The sequence below is a fragment of the Corticium candelabrum genome, chromosome 5 (assembly GCF_963422355.1).
Source record: "Corticium candelabrum chromosome 5, ooCorCand1.1, whole genome shotgun sequence".
Taxonomy (NCBI): domain Eukaryota; kingdom Metazoa; phylum Porifera; class Homoscleromorpha; order Homosclerophorida; family Plakinidae; genus Corticium; species Corticium candelabrum.
In genome coordinates this window covers 2,424,784-2,443,454 of record NC_085089.1, presented here as the reverse complement: position 1 = coordinate 2,443,454, position 18,671 = coordinate 2,424,784, and the positions used below count along the sequence as shown (strand labels likewise).

The following is an 18,671-nucleotide window of genomic DNA, read 5'->3' as shown; positions in this document are numbered from 1 at the left end:
GGTAGAACGCAAAGGTTTACGGGATTGGTGGGGGATTCCCCATAATAGTGCTTTTAGGTAAAGGGTTGTCTTGTACCTGGCATTTGCAACTGTAACAACCGAGTGTGATGATGTCGGATTATCAGCGTCTCCGTGATGGACATGGCTCGAAATCGCCAGAATACCGTCCCGAAGTGTGGCGGCTAGAAGAGAGATGGCTACGAGAGAATAATATGAACAAATTGAGCAAAGAAGTTGAACCCGACTCGGGAGTTTGCGTCGAATCGACAAGTGCCACACTACAGAGCGTAGAGCACAACCCGACGCCAACCGTGACGTCTATCGAGTTCAAAGAACAAGAACACAGCGACAACTCGAGATTTCTGCGTTTGTCTCAACGTCAGCGCGAGATCTCGATGCGCACTGAGTCGGGATTCGTCACAATGGACGAGATAGCGGAAGGCAAGGACATAGAAATGGAGGAAGCGCCACAACCCAACGAACCCACTGACGACACCGACGAGTGCGGCGATTTAGTCTCCGACGTCGAACTTCCACCTCCAACGGTACGGAGTCCCGAAATCGACGACGACGATTCTCCGACGCCGGGACAGTCTGTGTATCATTATTACGCCGTTTCCGACGATCACAGATACTTGTTGGCGTTCATGAGGCCCTTCATTGCCACTCAGGATGAAGAAGGCGACACGTAAGTGCTTGTAATGTGAAAGGGAACGTCGCGTTTCACCCACCGTCGCCGTTTTGGGTCGAAATCGCTGATGTTTACAGCGATTTTGGCGTTGGATTTGTGTGTATGGTTGAGGGCTATTGATGTCAGATCGAAAAAATGTGGTGTTTGGGGTCTAGAATGTATCGGTTTCGGCGAAAAGTTTCACCTTTGATTCGGGGTGGCAATGGGATTTTTCGGGGATTCCCCTTGCGGTGACTCTAAACACGTTAGAGCGTGGGCGTTACTGGCGCTGAGCCAACGGTATTTGTCCCTTGCAGGTCCCTTCATTGTGCAGTCATACACAACCGGTTGCCGGCGCTTTACAAGATATTGGACGTTCTAGGAGACAAGAGCTGGTACTGTGTCAATGTGCAGAACAAGTTAGGCCAGGTAATTTATTATTCACGTGCAAATGCAAAACCCACATTCCTAATATTTTTTATTTAATATTATAGACTGTGCTACATTTATCGACGGTTCTTAAACAGTATGGTGCTATGCGGAGATTTATGGAAGCCGAAGCACAACTGGACATTCAAGACTGGCAGGGCAATACACCCCTGCACATAGCATGTCGACAGGGTGACCTGAGAGCAATGAAGGAACTGCTAAGTAGCGTGAAGACGGCAGAAGGAGAGGTAATGACCTATGAGCCGGAGGACTTGAACAAGCGAAACTTTGCTGGTAAGAAAAAATCAGTTTGAAAAATCGTTGCAAATTGTATTGACTGTTTGTTTGTTATAATTAGGTCTGACACCAATGCATCTTGCAACTCTTGCAAAGTCGACCGACTGTATTAGATATCTCAAAGCACTAGGAGCAGACATTAATGTAGAAGTAAGTCGTGGTCTACTGTGTCCTATTAGTTTCTAAAGTAACGTTTTCTTCCTTGTGGTGACAGGATAGCAGACGATCTAGCACGCCACTTCACTACGCCATTGAGATGCAGAATCTCGGACTAGTGACACACCTGGTCTTTGAGTGCAGGGCTGACGTTAACGCTGTGACATCCGATGGCTGCACACCTGTACATTTGGCATGTGGGTATGGTCTTGATGCAATCGTTGCCTTACTTGTGGCAGCAGGTGCCGACGTGACAGTCCCAAATGATGAGGGCCACACCCCCGAAGAGATAGCAACTACAACGATTGTAAGATTACAATGAGACGTTGACTGTATATCATTTTCTAATTTTGTGTGTTTGTGTGATAGAGTAGAACGTTGTGCATTCCGGTGGAAAGGAAATTGATCGAAAGTGTCTTAGCTTGTCCAGACATTGTGAACGGTTTCTCATCGATGGACATTAATGATGAGACCTCATACGACTCTTTTGCTCTTGATGAGTAACTCGATGATTTTACACACTATTTGCCTGTAACAGTTGCCATCTTCCCCAGACAAGTAGTTTAGTTGCTTAATTTACATAGAACTCTACTATAAGATGTTTGTAGTTAAAAGATAAAACACAAGAGATTTCTTGATTTGTCCACGAACTGTAAGTGAAAGTACATGTGCATACATATTCAATACATATTCAGACTTCTACGGAAAAACTACCAGAAGTGGCACGTACACTGATGCCTGTATTATATATTAGCCTTGCGTAGCCAGACTCTACCCGCTATTATCATCAAGAATGATAGCGGGTAGAGTCTGGGTACGCGAGGCTACGCGTGTTAACTTACATAAATAATTATTGCGGATCAGATACCGGTACACTGATGAGCACACTATTCACACAATATATTATGTCATCATTTAAAGTTCTTGATCATCAGGATGATACAGCTCACTAAGCAGCCGGTAGACATACGAGGGAGCATTACCTCCCGTGTTAAAAATAAATAACGTAACCAAGTCGGGTGGAACATAGTCGAACACGGGATTGTGAATCTCAACATCACTGAGTACTCCACCCTCGGCAAACGGTAGCACGTCATGAGGACTGACCACCTTATTAAACGTGTCTTCATCGTATGCACTATGAAATTGCGGCGACAGCTTAAACAATGCCGCACACACAATGACAGGAACAGAATGGTGATGAGCGGCTAACGCCAAACCGTGCGCACCATTCAATGCCTTAAGTCCACCGTCGGCCATCACAGTGTGTGTCCCGATGATCACCTTATTGACTCGAGACATCATCGCAAACACGGCCGAGTCAGTAATGAGTGTCGTCTCAACGCCGGCCTCGGCCAGGCTCTTTGCCATTCTCTGGCCCTGATACGATGGAGCCGATTCAGCCACAATCACGTGAAACTTTCTCTTTCTCGCGGCCTCCTTTAGAAACGCCTCGACTGTCCTCGAATGGCCACACGTCATCACAACCTCGTTCGAGTGAATGTGCTCGAGTGCTTGCATCGCAATGTTGTGTCCACTGATTTCAATCTCCTCCATTAACTCGTGGATCGACTCAATGATTGCTCCCCTGAGGGTCGGATAGGCGACTGTGAGATCACCACCCGCCCCTTGGACGGTCAACATCCAGTGGAGATCATCCGGGTTCTGTTGTTTGCCATCTGAGCTACACTCCGCCACTTCGTCTCTCACAATTTTCCGAACTCGCCGCATGACGTTGCCGGCGGCCGTTTCGCTCGGGATCGCGCTCGAAACCCAACGTCCGACCGTGCTGAGCGTTTCTAGGAGCTCGCAGGCGCTCGACCAGCGCTTCTGCGAGACGATGCGTCGAGCGAGGTCGACAGTCTCGCGAGCGACGTGGTACGAGCTGCACAGACGCTTCTGCTGACGAGATGATATGAACGCTTCGACGCGATCGCGTACGTCGTCTGAAAGACTAAGACTACTCATTGAGCATACGGGGTCTCGTAGACAAAAGGTTGGATAGGTCCCGTATGTACATTTGAAGGATTATGTTTGATGGAGTTGTGGAGCTGGGAAATGGTGTTGTTATGATGCCTCGACTTGGGTGTACGTTAGTAATAGGTGGTTTCTGTTGTGTCGTGGCTTAATTTGTCTTCCTATGTAGTGGGAACGTTTCGTGTGAGAGACAATGAGGTTGTTTACAACGTGCTGGACGCAGCTTTAGCTAATGGATATCGTCTGATAGGTTAGGTTGCTCAACTACAACGGACTAGATACATAGACGTTTCACTCCAGTTTATTACTAAAGATATTAAGTAGTAATTCAAATGTTTGACTGTAGCATAAAAATTGATTTTATTTACTATTTAAATTTATAAATTTAAATAATATTTAAATAAAAAATTAATAATTAATTTAATTAATAGGTTTGTGTGTTTGTCCATTTTATTTTGTTTTGTGTGGAGCAACTTAGAAAAGATCGAGTGAGTGAGCAAGTGAGTGAGTGACTTTTTTTGTATGGTTTTTGCTTTGTTTCTAGGGTGTCATTATGTAGTAGAGTTATTGTCATTTTCAATTTGCTTGTTTTATGTGTTTCCTTGTATGTTATTCTAGTGTTATTCTATGCTGACCGAGCATACTAATTTAGGTACTAACATTGTGATTGCCTTTTTTTGAGTTGAAATAGAAGTGAGTGAGTGAGTGGGAAAGAGCTCATCACATGATTTCAGGGGAAAGGGGCAGATATTGTCATTTACAACAACTAAACCTAAAGTAACCGTAACTCATCCACGGGCCAAGAATAACTAACTTCACTTGGTCACTTGTTCTGGCCTTTAGCCATAGAGGTAGATGAAAGGTGTGGGAAGTCTGGGGAAGATACTCTGTGAAATGGTTCAGTAATAGCTCCAGCTGCATAGAACATGTTATTTGCCAATTCCACTCACAGTGGGCAATCCAGCTGTCAACTTGTCTCCAGAAGGAAAATGCAGCCAGCCACCATTGAAGACAACGTCTTAGTAAAGCCAGACCTTGTTATTCCAGCACCCGATAATGTGACGCCCTCACTTTCTGATGAAGGTACATGTGAAACCAATTTACAGAGTCACTGTGTATTTGTTACCCTGACAGTCATGTTAGTCTGAAACCAGGGGGACGAACGTGGTTGGAATAACGAGGTCTGACTGTATTATAGGAAAAAGACACTAACTCTAGGACAGATTTCTCTTCTGTTTTGAGATGTTTTAATACGTAACATGTTGTAGTGATATACAGGGCCTACTGCCCTGATACTTGTTTTCATACACGTGTATGTGTGGAGCAACTTGACTAATAATAAGTAAAAGCAAGTGCGTGAGTGAAAAATTAAGGGATTAGGGATATCTGCATGGTTCCATTGGATAATACATATGGGAGCTTTCTTGAAAACGAAAGAACTACCCTGAAAGAAGAAATTTGTGTGGGAGAAAAACTGTGCTTTTACTAGAAACATCACTACTTGTGCGGAATTAATTTGTGTGACAATAAGGCCATGCGCAATAAGATCTTGCACAAGGGAAAAATATATGTGGAATTTATTTTGTGCCATGGGCTTGTGATTGCACAAAATAGCACGAATTTTTCTCCCACACAAATTTCTTCTTTCAGGGTATATCAGAAGAGTGATGCAACAGTGACAGAGTGAGGTTATATTTTATGACACACAGTCCCTAGGTGTAGTGAAACTGGGGGATGAATGTGTAATTGTGTGTGTGTGTGTGTGTGTGTGTGTGTGTGTGTGTGTGTGTGTGTGTGTGTGTGTGTGTGTGTGTGTGTGTGTGTGTGTGTGTTGTGTTGTGTCACTGTGTGAACAAAGGATCCAGGCAATTAACAGAACTTTACCTTGTTTGGGCTGGAGAGAATTTGTTAAGCATAAGAACTCATTTAGTGCTTCCCTTAGTAAGCTGGCACCTGGCAACAACAGTTATTTTTAGGGTCACCTATTAAACTATATTCTAATTAGAGTCTTACATCATACACTGAAGTGCATGTAGTATGTATTACCTGTAGTAATGCAACACACTGTCTGTTTTCCAATGCTGCTGAAAGGATTCTATGAACTAGACTCCCCCTTACTAATGTGCTATTGTAATTATTATTTTTAAGGAGTGTCTTATATAGGTACAGTCAGACCTCGTTATTCTGACACCCAATAATCTGACACCCTCACTCTCTGACAAGGTAGACACATGAAACCAATTTACATGGTCACTGTGTATTTGTTACCAACAATCGGACAGTCGTGTTAGTGGGACAGAAACCAGTGGGACAGATGTGGTCGGAATAATGAGGTCTGACTTTAGTTGTTTGTCACTTATTAAGTAACTTAATAAAGTAATAAATTGCATCATTTATACATACAGTCGGATGCCAGTTAACCGAATTCACGCGGAGTGCCTTGGATATCCTCTAGAAGAATGCACTGTAAACTATTATGCGCATGTGTGCAACAAGGTGTAATGTCAAGTTAGTAACATTATATGCTAAAATACTTTCTGATTATTACCTTATAGAGTGCAGTCAACTTTTGGTGTTTGTGAAATTGTTGTTCAGTATACATGTATTCAGTTTAAATGAGTACACATGAGCAGTCTTGGAGGCCCAGGTATACACCTGTTTGCATTCCGGAAGAATTAACGGTAGTTATCCAAAATATTCAGAGTTATGAATAGGGTCAGGTCCCAAAGTGTTCGAATAACTGACATTCGGCTGTACATCTAAGTTTAGGGCAGAGTTGTCAGCTGTAATATGCACAATGGATTTCATGTTGTTACTAAGAAATATGTACGTGTAAAACTGATGTGAATGTATTAGTTAATTAAAACGTATCACAGACTTTTGAGTCAACTATTTTTACTAAGTAAACATGTGCGTCTGCTGGTGTTCCCGGAGCATGTATATTTGTACTTGTATTTGTATTGTATTTCCAGACTGCAGCCTAATAGCACGGATAGATATGAGAGATATATAACAAATACAGTGCTAGCTATGAAGTGATTGCTGTCAATGGTAGTCTGCTTGGTTAACATCTCTTGAGTGTACAAGAGGAGTTCCAGTACTAGACTGCATGTCGTAGTCTCATCACCAGGCTGTATGCAAGACCAGAGTGGGTCTGATGAAGTGGAGTGTATTGTACAATATAGGATATGTGACACTTGGTGTTCAGCACATTGCACAAGCATAACGAGTATGTTGTATTAGTATTCACGTGTACACACAATTGAGACACAATTTCACACATAGGTAGATCGGTGCACCCATTATTTATACTAAGTTTGTGACATATTTTAATGTCATTGTTGTGACTAGCACTCAACATTATATGACACATTTCTTTATCATCTACTTCACTTTCTATTGTACGTATTGCATTGGTAAATTACTGTGTGGTAAGTTGAAGTCCTTTCCACATGCATGATGAAATAGCTAAGCCTTGCCAAACCCTCTCAAAATCAACTTGAAACGGATGAGTACATCTTCATGTGGTCTTGCTTTAGTCTTTGCAATTTGCTAACAGTGTAAGTACAGTACAGTGTGTATCGTTGCTTAATTGTCTGACACCCTGTGGGCACCAGATATCGAACAGGAGTCGGATACGTGAAGAGAAATGGAGACATGAAGCGTCTATCCAATTCATATCTTTGTGCAATGGCCGTACGGGCGACGTCTCCCAGAGCATTACATGCCTAGCTTTCTTGGAAGTTGCATTGTCTGTTGCCACTAGCATGCCATAATTGCAAGGGCACTACGTAACTCACATTAGACGATTGATGTCACATGTGCAGGACGATGAAGGTCGATGTGTTATGGTCAGATAAGCAAGGACACACTGTAGAATGTGTGTAAGGAGTTGAAACTTCTGTTTTAGTCACACATGTGCAGTGGATGTACGCTCGAGCTGTAGTACAGTCTTTCATGCTTAGCTAGGAGTCTGTTTGGAAGTAGGAACGTATGCTCTGCACTGAGTCATTAGAGCACTGAAATTTCACCTGTTTTAGTACTTGCTCCAGTGCTGCATGTCAAATAATTGAAGTAAATATATATGTAGTACCAACTTGTGACTCAAATTTAAGCTTGCCTGGTAGTATACAGTGATTTAGAGATGGAGTCAGTTGTGTAGTTTCTGAATATGGTTTTTCAATATATAGATTTCTTTTCAGGTTACATACTATTTGTTCTCCATGTTTGGGTATTTGTAATAAATTTATTGTGGGAGCTTGTGGGTGTTGTCTGTGGGTGATTGTTGTTGAATGCAGAGCGGCAACATCATTCAATCAGTTATCTAAACTGTACACACTGCATTGACAGGGAAGCAGTGAATAGTGGTGAAGAGACTTGTTGCTCATTTTGTTTTGGGTATAGATCCTGATGGTATTGAAATTGGTTGTCATGCAGATTTGTGTAATCGCAATTGATTCTATACTGGAGTGTCTGTTTCAGATACAGCAAGTTCGTACAAGAACGAGACAGAGATAGGTTCAGCGCTGCAAGAACTCTTACCCAAGTATCATCTAAACAGAGAAGATATCTTTATAACCAGCAAACTAGGTGTGTTGTTTGTGTTTGTTAAACAAGTCAAACTAAATTAAATTTTTTACGCTTGAAGTCATGAACGAGCTCTGTACTTTATGTTTGTACGTGTTATTTGTAAGAAAAGATTGACTGGAGTAGCTGTGTCATATGTTTGGTATCATTACACTGATGATCATGACCATAACAGGTCCAGCTGAACATGGTGAAGAGAAATCATATCATGCCTGCTGTCAGTCGCTTGATCGATTGAAAGTTGACTGGCTTGATCTCTATTTAATACACTGGCCTGGTGTACAAAAGCTGAAGCACGACGATCCACGCAACACGCAACTTCGTAAGCAAAGCTGGACGGCTTTGGAGCAATTGAGTCGAGACGGTATGATACAGTGATGGAGACACTATAGATGGTTACAATAAATGATTTAGATAGGAAAGGTAAAAGCGATTGGAGTGTCTAATTACACAATAAGTTTGATGGAGGAGCTACTCGAGTATGCAACAATCAAACCCTCCGTACTGCAGGCGAGTTATAATCGAATAACTAGAATGCAGTGAATATTGTTCAGATTTTAATGTTTTAACTGGATTCCAGGTGGAATTTCATCCCTTGCTGTATCAACAGGAAGTTCAACATTTTTGTAGGATCCATGGAATTCATCTTCAGGCTTACTCATCATTAGGATGCGGCAAGGCAAACCGTGTTTGCTATTTCCTCTCTTACTGCTTAGAGTTTAATGTTTCAATTCATTTTGCGTAGCTACTTGATCACGAACTAGTCGTTTCTATTGCTGCAAAGCACCAGAAGTTGCCATCACAAGTCTTGCTCAGATGGGCTTTAGAGTTAGACACGAGTAAAGTTAAAATATGAACATGTTTATGGGGTGTACAAATATTAGTTGTTTGCAGGTGTTATCCCACGATCCGTGAATATCAACCACGTTGCTGAGAATTCAAGATTATTTGATTTTGCACTCTCTGGTGAGGAAATTGAGGCACTTTGTAAACTACATGAAGGCCACCACTTCTGCTGGGATCCGGCAGGAATCCATTGATGACATACAACAGGCACAGACATGGTGTGTTTTTAAGGTAAGAGCAAGCCAGTGTGACTCACAGTTTAACACACATCAACTACCATATGCATGTTGTACTATAGTTTGGTGGACACAGTACAGTATATGTGAAGAAGGAATTTAATGATAATACGAGACATGAAATTTTTGGTGTGTGCTTGTGTTTTTGTTTGTTTGTCTGCTTGTTGTTTTGTGTAAGTATGTATGTGCATATGTATGTGTGTGACAACTTTTGTAGCAGTAACATAGAGTAATGACAATGGTATTCAGTTGGTAGCAGTTTACTTGCAGTCGAGTCTGTCTTTTTGTAGTTGTGCCTCCTTAGACTTCCTGCAAACAACAAGCAACCGACTCATTCTTTGAAACATTCTACAATGAAACCAGGGCCCCTGGATGATCTACAACAACAAACAAACAGACGAACAGACAAACAAAACAGACAGATGGACGGACAGACAGACGGACAGACAGACAATTTGTTTTATTTGAACGCTTAGTCTACTGATAACAAGCACTAACTTTATGCAAAACAATAACAGTCAATGGACAAAATGTTGAATTTCTCTATCATATGTAACAGACAGACAGACAAGATGAGCAGACATACATGACCCTCCTGTGTCACTAGATTTTTCTGTTAGCTTATTCCCGTGTATTAGTCCAATTTATGAAAATGTATATTATTGAGACAGACAGACAGACAGACAGACCAGCTCACACAACAATGATTGAATTGATCTATGAAAGTGTAGAAATTCATTATGCATGTGTAGGACCAGGTAGTACACAGATAGGAAATTCAGTTGGCATTAATACTGTGTTGGTGAGTATACGTGTACTTCATTTTGTTGCCCTTGATCTAGTAATGTTTCATATAATGTGATTGCATTCTTCAGTTTCGAGATTGAGTTACCTAGAAGCAGACAGATTATAACAAAATCATTTGTTGTCGAGTAATGTTATTGTGACACAGCAGTACCTAGTCTACTGTCATACTGTACTTTATAATTACAACTGGATGTAGTCAATGTCATCCTTGTAATGACTAAGGGTGTGCATAGAGATCGTGTACCAATTAATGTAAAACGGAAAGTTCAAATGCTCTTCAGACAGTCGAATGTGATTGCAAGTACATGTTGGAGGAACTGACTGTGTTGATCAATCCAACTGGATCTTGTACAGGCAAATCGTAAAGACTTCACAAGTGGCATAGATATCACTCCACACCCTACTTCATCAGCCTGTTGATAATTAATTGCTTTTCCTGGTCGCTACTTATGCTGTCTGTCAATAACTTTATTACTGGTAACTGAATGTTGTTCAAATTGTAATATGATAGAAGTGCTTCATGCAATTCTATCAAGAGTGCCATTTTGTCTGAGATCTTATTAACATAATGGATACTCAACAAGGTCTGCATGACCTATTTATTGCATCTCATAGCAAGAAGTAGATAAGTAATTAGGCTATTCCAGCAATGTAATCCAGAGCCTTGCCAGTCAAATCAAAGTTGATATAGGTAGTTTCCTTGTTATTGCAGTAGGCCCTTCGACAACATGCAGTCAACAAGAACTCCTACAACAACGTTTGGATTCATACACCAAAGGCACCGTATTTTGTATTGACAAGTTTGCTTACAAGGGAGGTGGCCATATGCATGAATAGTCAGTCTTGATGCTCAAGTGTTGTGTTCTCTTGCAATACTCGAGTGTTGTGTTCTCTTCTATCGACTGATTCTTCAGGTATATATCTGTGGAGTAGGAATATCTTTCCTAATGTCAATCATATGACCTACAAAACTTTAGTCAACCTTCGATCATATATGTCCCAGTCTTCTAGATCTGATGTCATGCACTCTACGTGTAACCTAGCTATAGCTAGATAACAAGATTGTAATTTCAATCCACAACTCTACTCCTACTGATCTTCTCAGAGCCATGCAACCTGTCAAGCTGCTGACATGCATGACATTGAGGTTTCTCCATGGTAACACAACAACCAAGACGTGACTTAGTTCTTGAAGATGTTGACTCATTGTTGTTGACGTAGTCAAAGAAGGTCTGGCTTCAGTACCAGGATAGACACAACAGGAATGTGGGCAATCTGTAACAACATTTACTGCTTATGGTTGAACAAATTCGGCTGATAAATATTTTTCTTAGAAAGTTGGCCTGAGGCTAGGGATGATGCTTCAAACTGACAATGTGTAGGAATCTGTCATTCTAAAGGAAAAGTAATTGTCAACTTGAGATTTTGTTCAACATACTATATTTGATAACTTAGGAATGGAATTATGTAATTTCCATATCATATTGATATTCTATATATGATTATTTTCATCCATGTTGAGTAATGGAAATTAATATAAGTATATATTATTAATTTTTTTGAATGTATTAACTTATATAGACATACACATACACACTTAGATACGTCAGTAGTAATGCATACGTACGTACGTACACACACACACACACACACACACACACACACACACACACACACGCGCGCGCGCGTTGGTGTAACTGTTTTTGTCACACCTACAAATACAGGTGCAGTTCTCTTTCGCAGTGCAAGATCAAGGATCTAATTTGATTGTAATTTGGTTATCAATGCTAGAGGCAATTATCTGGCTTTTAATGACGTTTTTAATAATTTTCTAATTACATGTAGCAATTGCAATTTTGTCTTTTTTAATTAATTAGCAAGAACGATCTAAACGAAAGCATTTATTGACGAATCTACATCGATGTTCTTGTCAGTTTAGTTAAGAGAACTACAGAGCACAAACAACTACGGCGATAGCGATAAACAGTACATGTTGCGTTGTACATGTACCACCGATCGTCTTGCACTGTTCAGTGTTCAAGTTGAAATCAAACTGCGTCGTCACGTGATCTACAATGTCGGTGATACGAGAGGTTAGTTTATTGTGTGAATGTTCACTTGTGGTCACTAATAAAAAGTTTAGAATTAACTTTGTATGTTGACGTTTTGTGTGGTTGAATGTTAGCTATTCACTTGTTGTCTACAGCTATCCTAAAAGACTGACTCATTGTCTTTGTCTACAATTAGATAGTGAAATGTGCTGTTGATTCAAGGTTTCTCCCTTTATTCGTTGTTCTATGCGAGTACTAAGCTAGAGTACACATGATTGTACTATATAACTATGAGTGTAGACTATACGTACGTGTAGACCTTGGTAGACACGTGACCTACTATACTGTACTAGTAGGTCATGTGCATGCTTAGAGGTATTGTGTGCTATTGTGTACATGTAGTGATGATTCAGTCATATCTTTGTGGTGTTCACATGTCTATATTATGTTGGGACGTCTTGATTCAGTTTTAGAGAAAGCTCTTTATTAATAACGGGCAGAGAGATATTTACAGCTGCAACGTATAATATTACACACTAAGCTGTTGTAATGATTATTAATGGATGTGATACTATTAATTTAAGTGTCCACTACTGCAACCTTAAGCATCTCTTGACAACTTTGAAAGGAGGTCGAGATAGTCATGATAATTTGTGTTCTCCAAACTCAAAATGTTTATAAAAACTAGAGGTATTATGTCAGGTCTTGATTCACTAAGGCTCAGCTCTTGTACTTGCTAGCAGGTGTTTTCTTTATTTTGCCTTTCTACGCTTGGTATCCTAGCTCCTCAGCAACAGTTTTACAAAGAGTGTCTTTGCTCCAGGGGTGAGCCATACTGACGTCTACTCACTGTTGGAGCTGTTTGATGCATCAAAGACGACAATATCTGGTCCAGCGTCTGTCTCGATCTAGATATTGGTTTCTGGATTTGTTGTAATGGTGTACATTAGGAGTATGTAGAGACAGCTGCTCCAGGTGTTTACCATTATGTTGTGTTACCAGAAAGACTTACAGGTCAGTAAATGATGATATAACCAGTCCATCCTGATCATAATTGCAATGGCATCTCTTGATGCATCGACTAATGGGCATGGGCTGTCCAAGCCTCAGAAAAGACATCAAAATAATATTTATTCGTACCAAGTGCATAAGCTTTCTGAAAAGGGACTGACTCCAATCATGCTCCCGTAAACACGTTTTATTTCATTTGTTCTTGATACTGAACAATTACAAATCTAAGCCATCGTTTGCTGTAGTGAATATGACAACGAAAGTGCAAGAAGATGGTCATCATTGTTTTCTTAATTTATAGTCTTGATAGCTTGTTTTGTTCGAAACCTCACATTATTGGAGCAAACAGAAACAGCTGCAGAGTTTGATAATCAAGCAGAAAAAGGAGAATCAAAAGAACGTAGAAAAACACGTTATCTGCAGGTATTTAGCTAACGTTTTTGTCGCCACACTTTGGAGGAGGATTCAGGATTCTATCTGAAAGGATAATCTAGAAAAATATACAAACGTGTATATGAATCAGTATAAGTACACACTTAATATGTGTACAGTACAATACCCATATCAAACACTGCTGGAGGGATTAGCTGTGTTGATACTCAATGCAAGGATGTTTTTCTAGAAGTCCATTCTTATATTCTGTTTGCGTAGTCTAGAGGACAGACTACGATGTATGGAATATATTTTTTAGACTCTACCTGTGGTAAGCTCATGCAGAGTTGGGTAAACACTGTAGGACTAACATTGCTATTTAGATCACTGACATCACTCTTTTATATTAGTGAAGTTCTGTATGTCTACAGTTAGATTGCAATTTATTTTTGTTGCTTGGAATCGCTGTTTAGCAGGCAATGGAGGGAACTTAGGTGGGTTTGTTTTGTAGAGTGGTGTGCATTAATTTAGACATGTACTAGCTGCATCTGCACCTTGCTTGAGTTTGGTCAGGAAGGACACGTAATAGATGTGGACTGGATGGTTTAATAGTTGGGCTTATATCATTAAATTAGTTATAATAATAGGCTCAATATCGATTTTATTAATGTTAAAAATATTCCTTTTATAGATCAGGGAATTATTCTATTTGAATTTCCTGGTATGATGTTAATTGTGGCATTAGGTTCAATGTTTTTAGTTTCTTCAATTAATCGACTTTGTTACTATTGTACTTTGTGTGTAACATCTAAAAGTATGTGTTGACAAACAGACAGACAGACAGACAAAGATACCAACAGACATGTGTTGAGACAGACAGACAGACAGACAGACAAATAAAGTGATTGATAGACAGACAGACAAACAGACAGACATACTGATTATTTTGTTTCTTCGATAAACACTATTACATGATCTAGTTGCAAGACGGTAACACTTCTAGAATTTCTAAATCAATGAACATAATAACGCTGAATGTCTTTGTCATATAAGAAAGTCCTTTACTCTACATTGTTCATGAATCAACTTAGACACTTTTCTACTTATCACTCTTCCATTATATCTCTGTATACACACACTGATGTCTGACGTCTCCACCTGTCCTGGAAATCAGCTTACAGACAGACAGACAGACAGACAGACAGACAGACAGACATTCGTCAGTTAAGGTCACTTTGTGGTCACGTAGAAATTGTAGCTGTACAAGCTTACTTATTTAGTTAGTTGTGTGGTGTGTGTGATGGTGTGTCTATATATATATATATATACAGTCAACCTCACATTTAGCAACATCTGAAAGGGCATAATATTTAGGTCGTTATTTGCGATGTGTCGTTGAACCCAATGTACAAGTTTACGCACAGTAAATGCCTTGTAGAGGCTTACTAACAGGTTTGACATTTATTTTAGTTTAATATATCAACTCGCGAGCAATCTAGTTTTCATTTATGGGTTTAAAGTACTGTTCAATGCGCTGTTGCTTTTGGTTTTTTGAAGTATTGGTCCACCATATACTCATGAATATTTGCCAATTTCAGGCACTCTGCCTCTGACCCTTGAATTGTCCGAAGATAGTCCAATGCTGATCCAATGCTTGTCATAGCCTCTTTGAACGATGGTGGAGGAGAAGTATCAATTTCTTCGACATTTTCTTCGTCAGAGCTAGTGCTTTCATCGAGTGGTTCTCTTGTTTCTGGAAAGACTGTGTCTAAAATATCATTAGCGGAGTCTCCCTCACTGCTAGGCCCCACAGCAACACATTGGTCTACGTCAACGAATTCGGTCCAGTCAATTCCTTGTGTGAGACCCCGTAACACCCCGGAGTCGAGTTCGGCCAAAATCGCGTATTTTTCTGAGAATGACAGCCGTTTTCGCTTTCTGGAAGCCATGCTCAAGACACGTGATCGGCGCATGCGTTACAAAATTTACATTGTTCGGTCTAAACGAGGAAATTAGTACTACACTGGACAGTTTAGACAGGTCGGTAAATGCAATTTGTCACTATATCCGCTGTCGCTAAACCCGAGGTAGGAAGAGATATTTTGTACTACCTTCTTGATAGGGTAAAACGTTTCGGTCGTTAATACCGATGTGTCGCTAAACCCAATGTCGCTAAATGTAAGGTTGACTGTATATATATATATATATATATATATCAGCATTCTGATTCGTGTATTCGTATGTACGTTTTTGACACACACACACACACACACACACACACACACACACACACACACACACACACACACACACACACACACACACACACACACACCAGTTTGTAGTACATAGTGCACTGAATTATTCAGTGATGCAAACCAAGTTATCACAAGATACACATGCACGCAAGCAAATTGACCAAGAATCTGTTGATAACAGATAGCCGAAGTTGAGCAGAAAGTAAAGTCATGCCAAAATCGAATTCAAGAAATAGACAAAAAACTACGCACACAGGAGATTGCGGAGGAAAACAAGTGCAATACGCTTCAACTCCCCCCAACTACACTGTTACTGTATAACTTTGAATGTTCAGGAAGAGATTCGAAGAGGAACGCAGTAAACTTCAAGAGACAGAACAGCTACAAGGTGAGTAGGGCTATAACATGCAACAACAATGTCATAATTCTATTCGTTCTGATAAACGTTTTCGTTAGCATTGTAAAGCATAATTCCTTACGAGTGATTTATGTAGACAAATTAGTTGTTGCATCGTACATGGCAGGGCAGTCTAATGTGTTGATTGACTAGCCATGAATAAACCGTCTATATATAGATGCCATTCAAAGTATACAGCAATGTATTACAATAGAGATACGGTTGGAGACAGTTGGCAACGGGAAGCTCGTCTATCAAGCTATGCTCTAATTACATGAGATATGCATGGGAATATCAGGAAGGCCAGCGACTGTTATATCGAATAGAATCCACAAGTTGGGCTCATACATATCATTAAGGATTCTTAGCTGTTACATTTGTTGATACAAAGTATTGGTTCAGAGCATGCAGGAAGGCAAGACTTTTTGCTATGTGTCAACAACATCCTTTGCATTATACATAATTAATTTATTGATTTATATAATGTTAAATGAGCTCATACCTTAAATGCTGCCGTCACCTCAACATATTTTACCAACAAAGCGAGTATCAGCTTTGTGCTTTCAAACTATTTTTGAACCACTCTAATTTGAGGCCAATCCAACTTGAATGCTTTCAGTACATAAGAGGTTAATGCAGTTAATGCCAGGCGACCACAGTGTATAAACAGTGAATTATGGTCATTCAGAGAAATGATGAAAGAGAAATGAGAGATAGGACTGACTATTGAGGGACAGTACACGTACTAATAGCCAGACTGTGTATCCTACTCTTTGCTTCTTTCTTAGTAGCAACACAGTAATTGATATAAATGGTTTCTCATACATGTAAGTATGTAAACAAGGTGGCATAATTTATTAGATGAGCGCCTGTGGTCAGGCTCTAAATCAAATTATTTGATTTGAACAATTTAGTTGAGACTGGCTGGTGCTAATTTGGTCGTGTGTAAACTAAGTTGGGTATGACTGATCCCTACCAAATTGTGTGGAGCCTGGGGGCTCATGAGAGCTGAACCCAATCACATGTGCTGTAGTCGTTAATGTTTATCCTTGGTGATGTTTCCATGACCTCTCATGTAATCAGAGTGTAGATTTTTTCGTAGCAACACCATCAGTCTCCTACATGCAATACTGCCATGTCTCTGTTGTTTACTGTGTTCTCTGTTTGTGTAAACAACTACAGTTGCATCTGTTGCCTTGATTGGTGTCTCATGAATTTGTGATTAATTTAACAATCTTTCTTTACTCTGAACACTTTATTTTGAGAGTTCAGCATTTTTATGAAATCGGTTATTGTCTCTATTGTGGAAATAAGAATGGTGACAGAAGCAGCATGGGTATAGCCAATCTGTTAGAGTTGATACTGTGGTGGTAGGCTGGATCTTCCAGAAATTTGAGACTAAAACTGTTGTTGATTAATGCAGTGTGTGTGTGTGTGTGTGTGTGTGTGTGTGTGTGTGTGTGTGTGTGTGTGTGTGTGTGTGTGTGTGTGTGTGTGTGTGTGTGTCAATTATGTTCTGACTTGTAATCCAATCTCTGAAAGTGAATCATTGACTTAGTTTTCACACAATCCACAATATAAAGTAGACAGGTTGCAGAACTACCACAAGCATTGTTATAAAATCAAAACAACTGCTGTTTCCCAATCAGTTTTTTCCACACACTTAATAGACATTGTCAATCAATATCTATACTGTATGTCTCATGTAGTACAGTCAGACCTTGTCATTCTGACAGTGTTTGTCCCTCTGGTTTCTCACAGACTAACAAGACTCTGAGATTATCAGTAACAAATACGCATGGGACCCGTGTATGTTAGTTTCATGTGTGCAGTGTACCTTCTCAGAAACCAAGTGTGTCAGATTATCTGGGTATTGGAATAACAAGGTCTGACTGTATTCCTTTGTTTAGTGTACCTTCAACACTATGCCATTGTTTGACTATGCCTTTATTTTGAAGTGAGCCTTTCTACTACAGTACCAGCTAAACCCTAGATTAGTCAATGTTGGACTAGTTTAGCGTTTCCTAACAATATCCCATACAGCAACAGAATCCATCTAATAAACAAAACAAGGTAGAAAACAGATGAGACATTCTAACAGTTTAGACTAAATCCCTAAGACTATCAAAGTTTGTGGTCTCTAGTATGGCCTCCAGTGACACAAACAACCTCCTCTCTGCGTATATCCACCTTCATAGATAGTAGAATCATACATTTACCTCCGGCTCCCTATCATTCGGAGATGCCAATCAATGGTCAACTATTAGTGACGTACAAGTGTTGTGACCTTGTAGAGCATATTGTCAGTACTACATTACAAGAGCAATCGGAACTACAGCAATCACTCACTGATTTCTTTTCCAGAGAGAAGACTCGCGACGCTACGAGCGGAAAACCGAAAGACAATGTTGGTAGCTGTCGCGGTTGCCGTCCTCGCTTATCTCGTTTTCTCCTTCGTTTGGCAAGTGTCGGAGAGCGCCTAGCACTTTGTTTACAAATTTCTAAAGACGCGTGCTAATATGTGATGTATGTATTTGGACTCTTGGGAGAGGGAGGTTGCATTACCGGCCCGACCGC

At 40.2% G+C, this 18,671-nt stretch overlaps 4 protein-coding genes and 1 long non-coding RNA gene across 12 annotated transcripts; 3 read left to right on the top strand and 2 right to left on the bottom strand.

Annotated features, from left to right (window-relative positions):
* The first annotated feature begins 78 nt into the window (after positions 1–78).
* On the top strand, positions 79–2,202 carry LOC134180205 (NF-kappa-B inhibitor epsilon-like). The gene is made up of 6 exons (XM_062647304.1): positions 79–688; positions 988–1,099; positions 1,165–1,393; positions 1,458–1,546; positions 1,611–1,859; positions 1,922–2,202. Exons 1-6 carry the CDS (start codon positions 108–110, stop codon positions 2,054–2,056), a joined length of 1,395 nt encoding a protein of 464 aa, XP_062503288.1. The 5' UTR covers positions 79–107; the 3' UTR covers positions 2,057–2,202.
* A 175-nt stretch (positions 2,203–2,377) lies between these two features.
* On the bottom strand, positions 2,378–3,581 carry LOC134179369 (translation initiation factor eIF-2B subunit beta-like). The gene has a single exon (XM_062646239.1). The coding sequence runs from the start codon at positions 3,518–3,520 to the stop codon at positions 2,468–2,470; it is 1,053 nt and encodes a 350-aa protein (XP_062502223.1). The 5' UTR covers positions 3,521–3,581; the 3' UTR covers positions 2,378–2,467.
* LOC134179370 (glyoxal reductase-like) lies at positions 3,508–11,929 on the top strand. Of its 8 annotated transcripts, XR_009969866.1 has the most exons (10): positions 3,508–3,640; positions 3,699–3,779; positions 8,012–8,119; positions 8,292–8,480; positions 8,535–8,626; positions 8,697–8,795; positions 8,862–8,955; positions 9,011–9,193; positions 9,951–10,000; positions 10,074–10,228. XR_009969866.1 is itself a non-coding variant. In XM_062646241.1 (9 exons), the coding sequence occupies exons 1-8, from the start codon at positions 3,583–3,585 to the stop codon at positions 9,154–9,156; spliced, it is 867 nt and encodes a 288-aa protein (XP_062502225.1). In that variant the 5' UTR covers positions 3,508–3,582; the 3' UTR covers positions 9,157–9,193; positions 11,730–11,929. The 8 variants fall into 8 exon arrangements, 7 of the variants coding, with proteins under 7 accessions (XP_062502225.1, XP_062502229.1, XP_062502230.1 ...); XM_062646241.1 differs by lacking the exons at positions 9,951–10,000; positions 10,074–10,228 and adding an exon at positions 11,730–11,929; XM_062646245.1 differs by lacking the exons at positions 9,951–10,000; positions 10,074–10,228 and adding an exon at positions 10,239–11,722.
* A 10-nt stretch (positions 11,930–11,939) lies between these two features.
* LOC134179371 (uncharacterized) lies at positions 11,940–18,597 on the top strand. The gene is made up of 4 exons (XM_062646248.1): positions 11,940–12,098; positions 15,879–15,973; positions 16,033–16,085; positions 18,459–18,597. The coding sequence occupies exons 1-4, from the start codon at positions 12,081–12,083 to the stop codon at positions 18,575–18,577; spliced, it is 285 nt and encodes a 94-aa protein (XP_062502232.1). The 5' UTR covers positions 11,940–12,080; the 3' UTR covers positions 18,578–18,597.
* LOC134179372 (uncharacterized) lies at positions 18,026–18,582 on the bottom strand. Its single transcript, XR_009969867.1, has 2 exons — positions 18,444–18,582; positions 18,026–18,381 (listed from the first exon to the last, which is right to left on the bottom strand). It is a non-coding gene; the product is annotated as an uncharacterized LOC134179372 (long non-coding RNA).
* Positions 18,598–18,671: the final 74 nt, after the last annotated feature.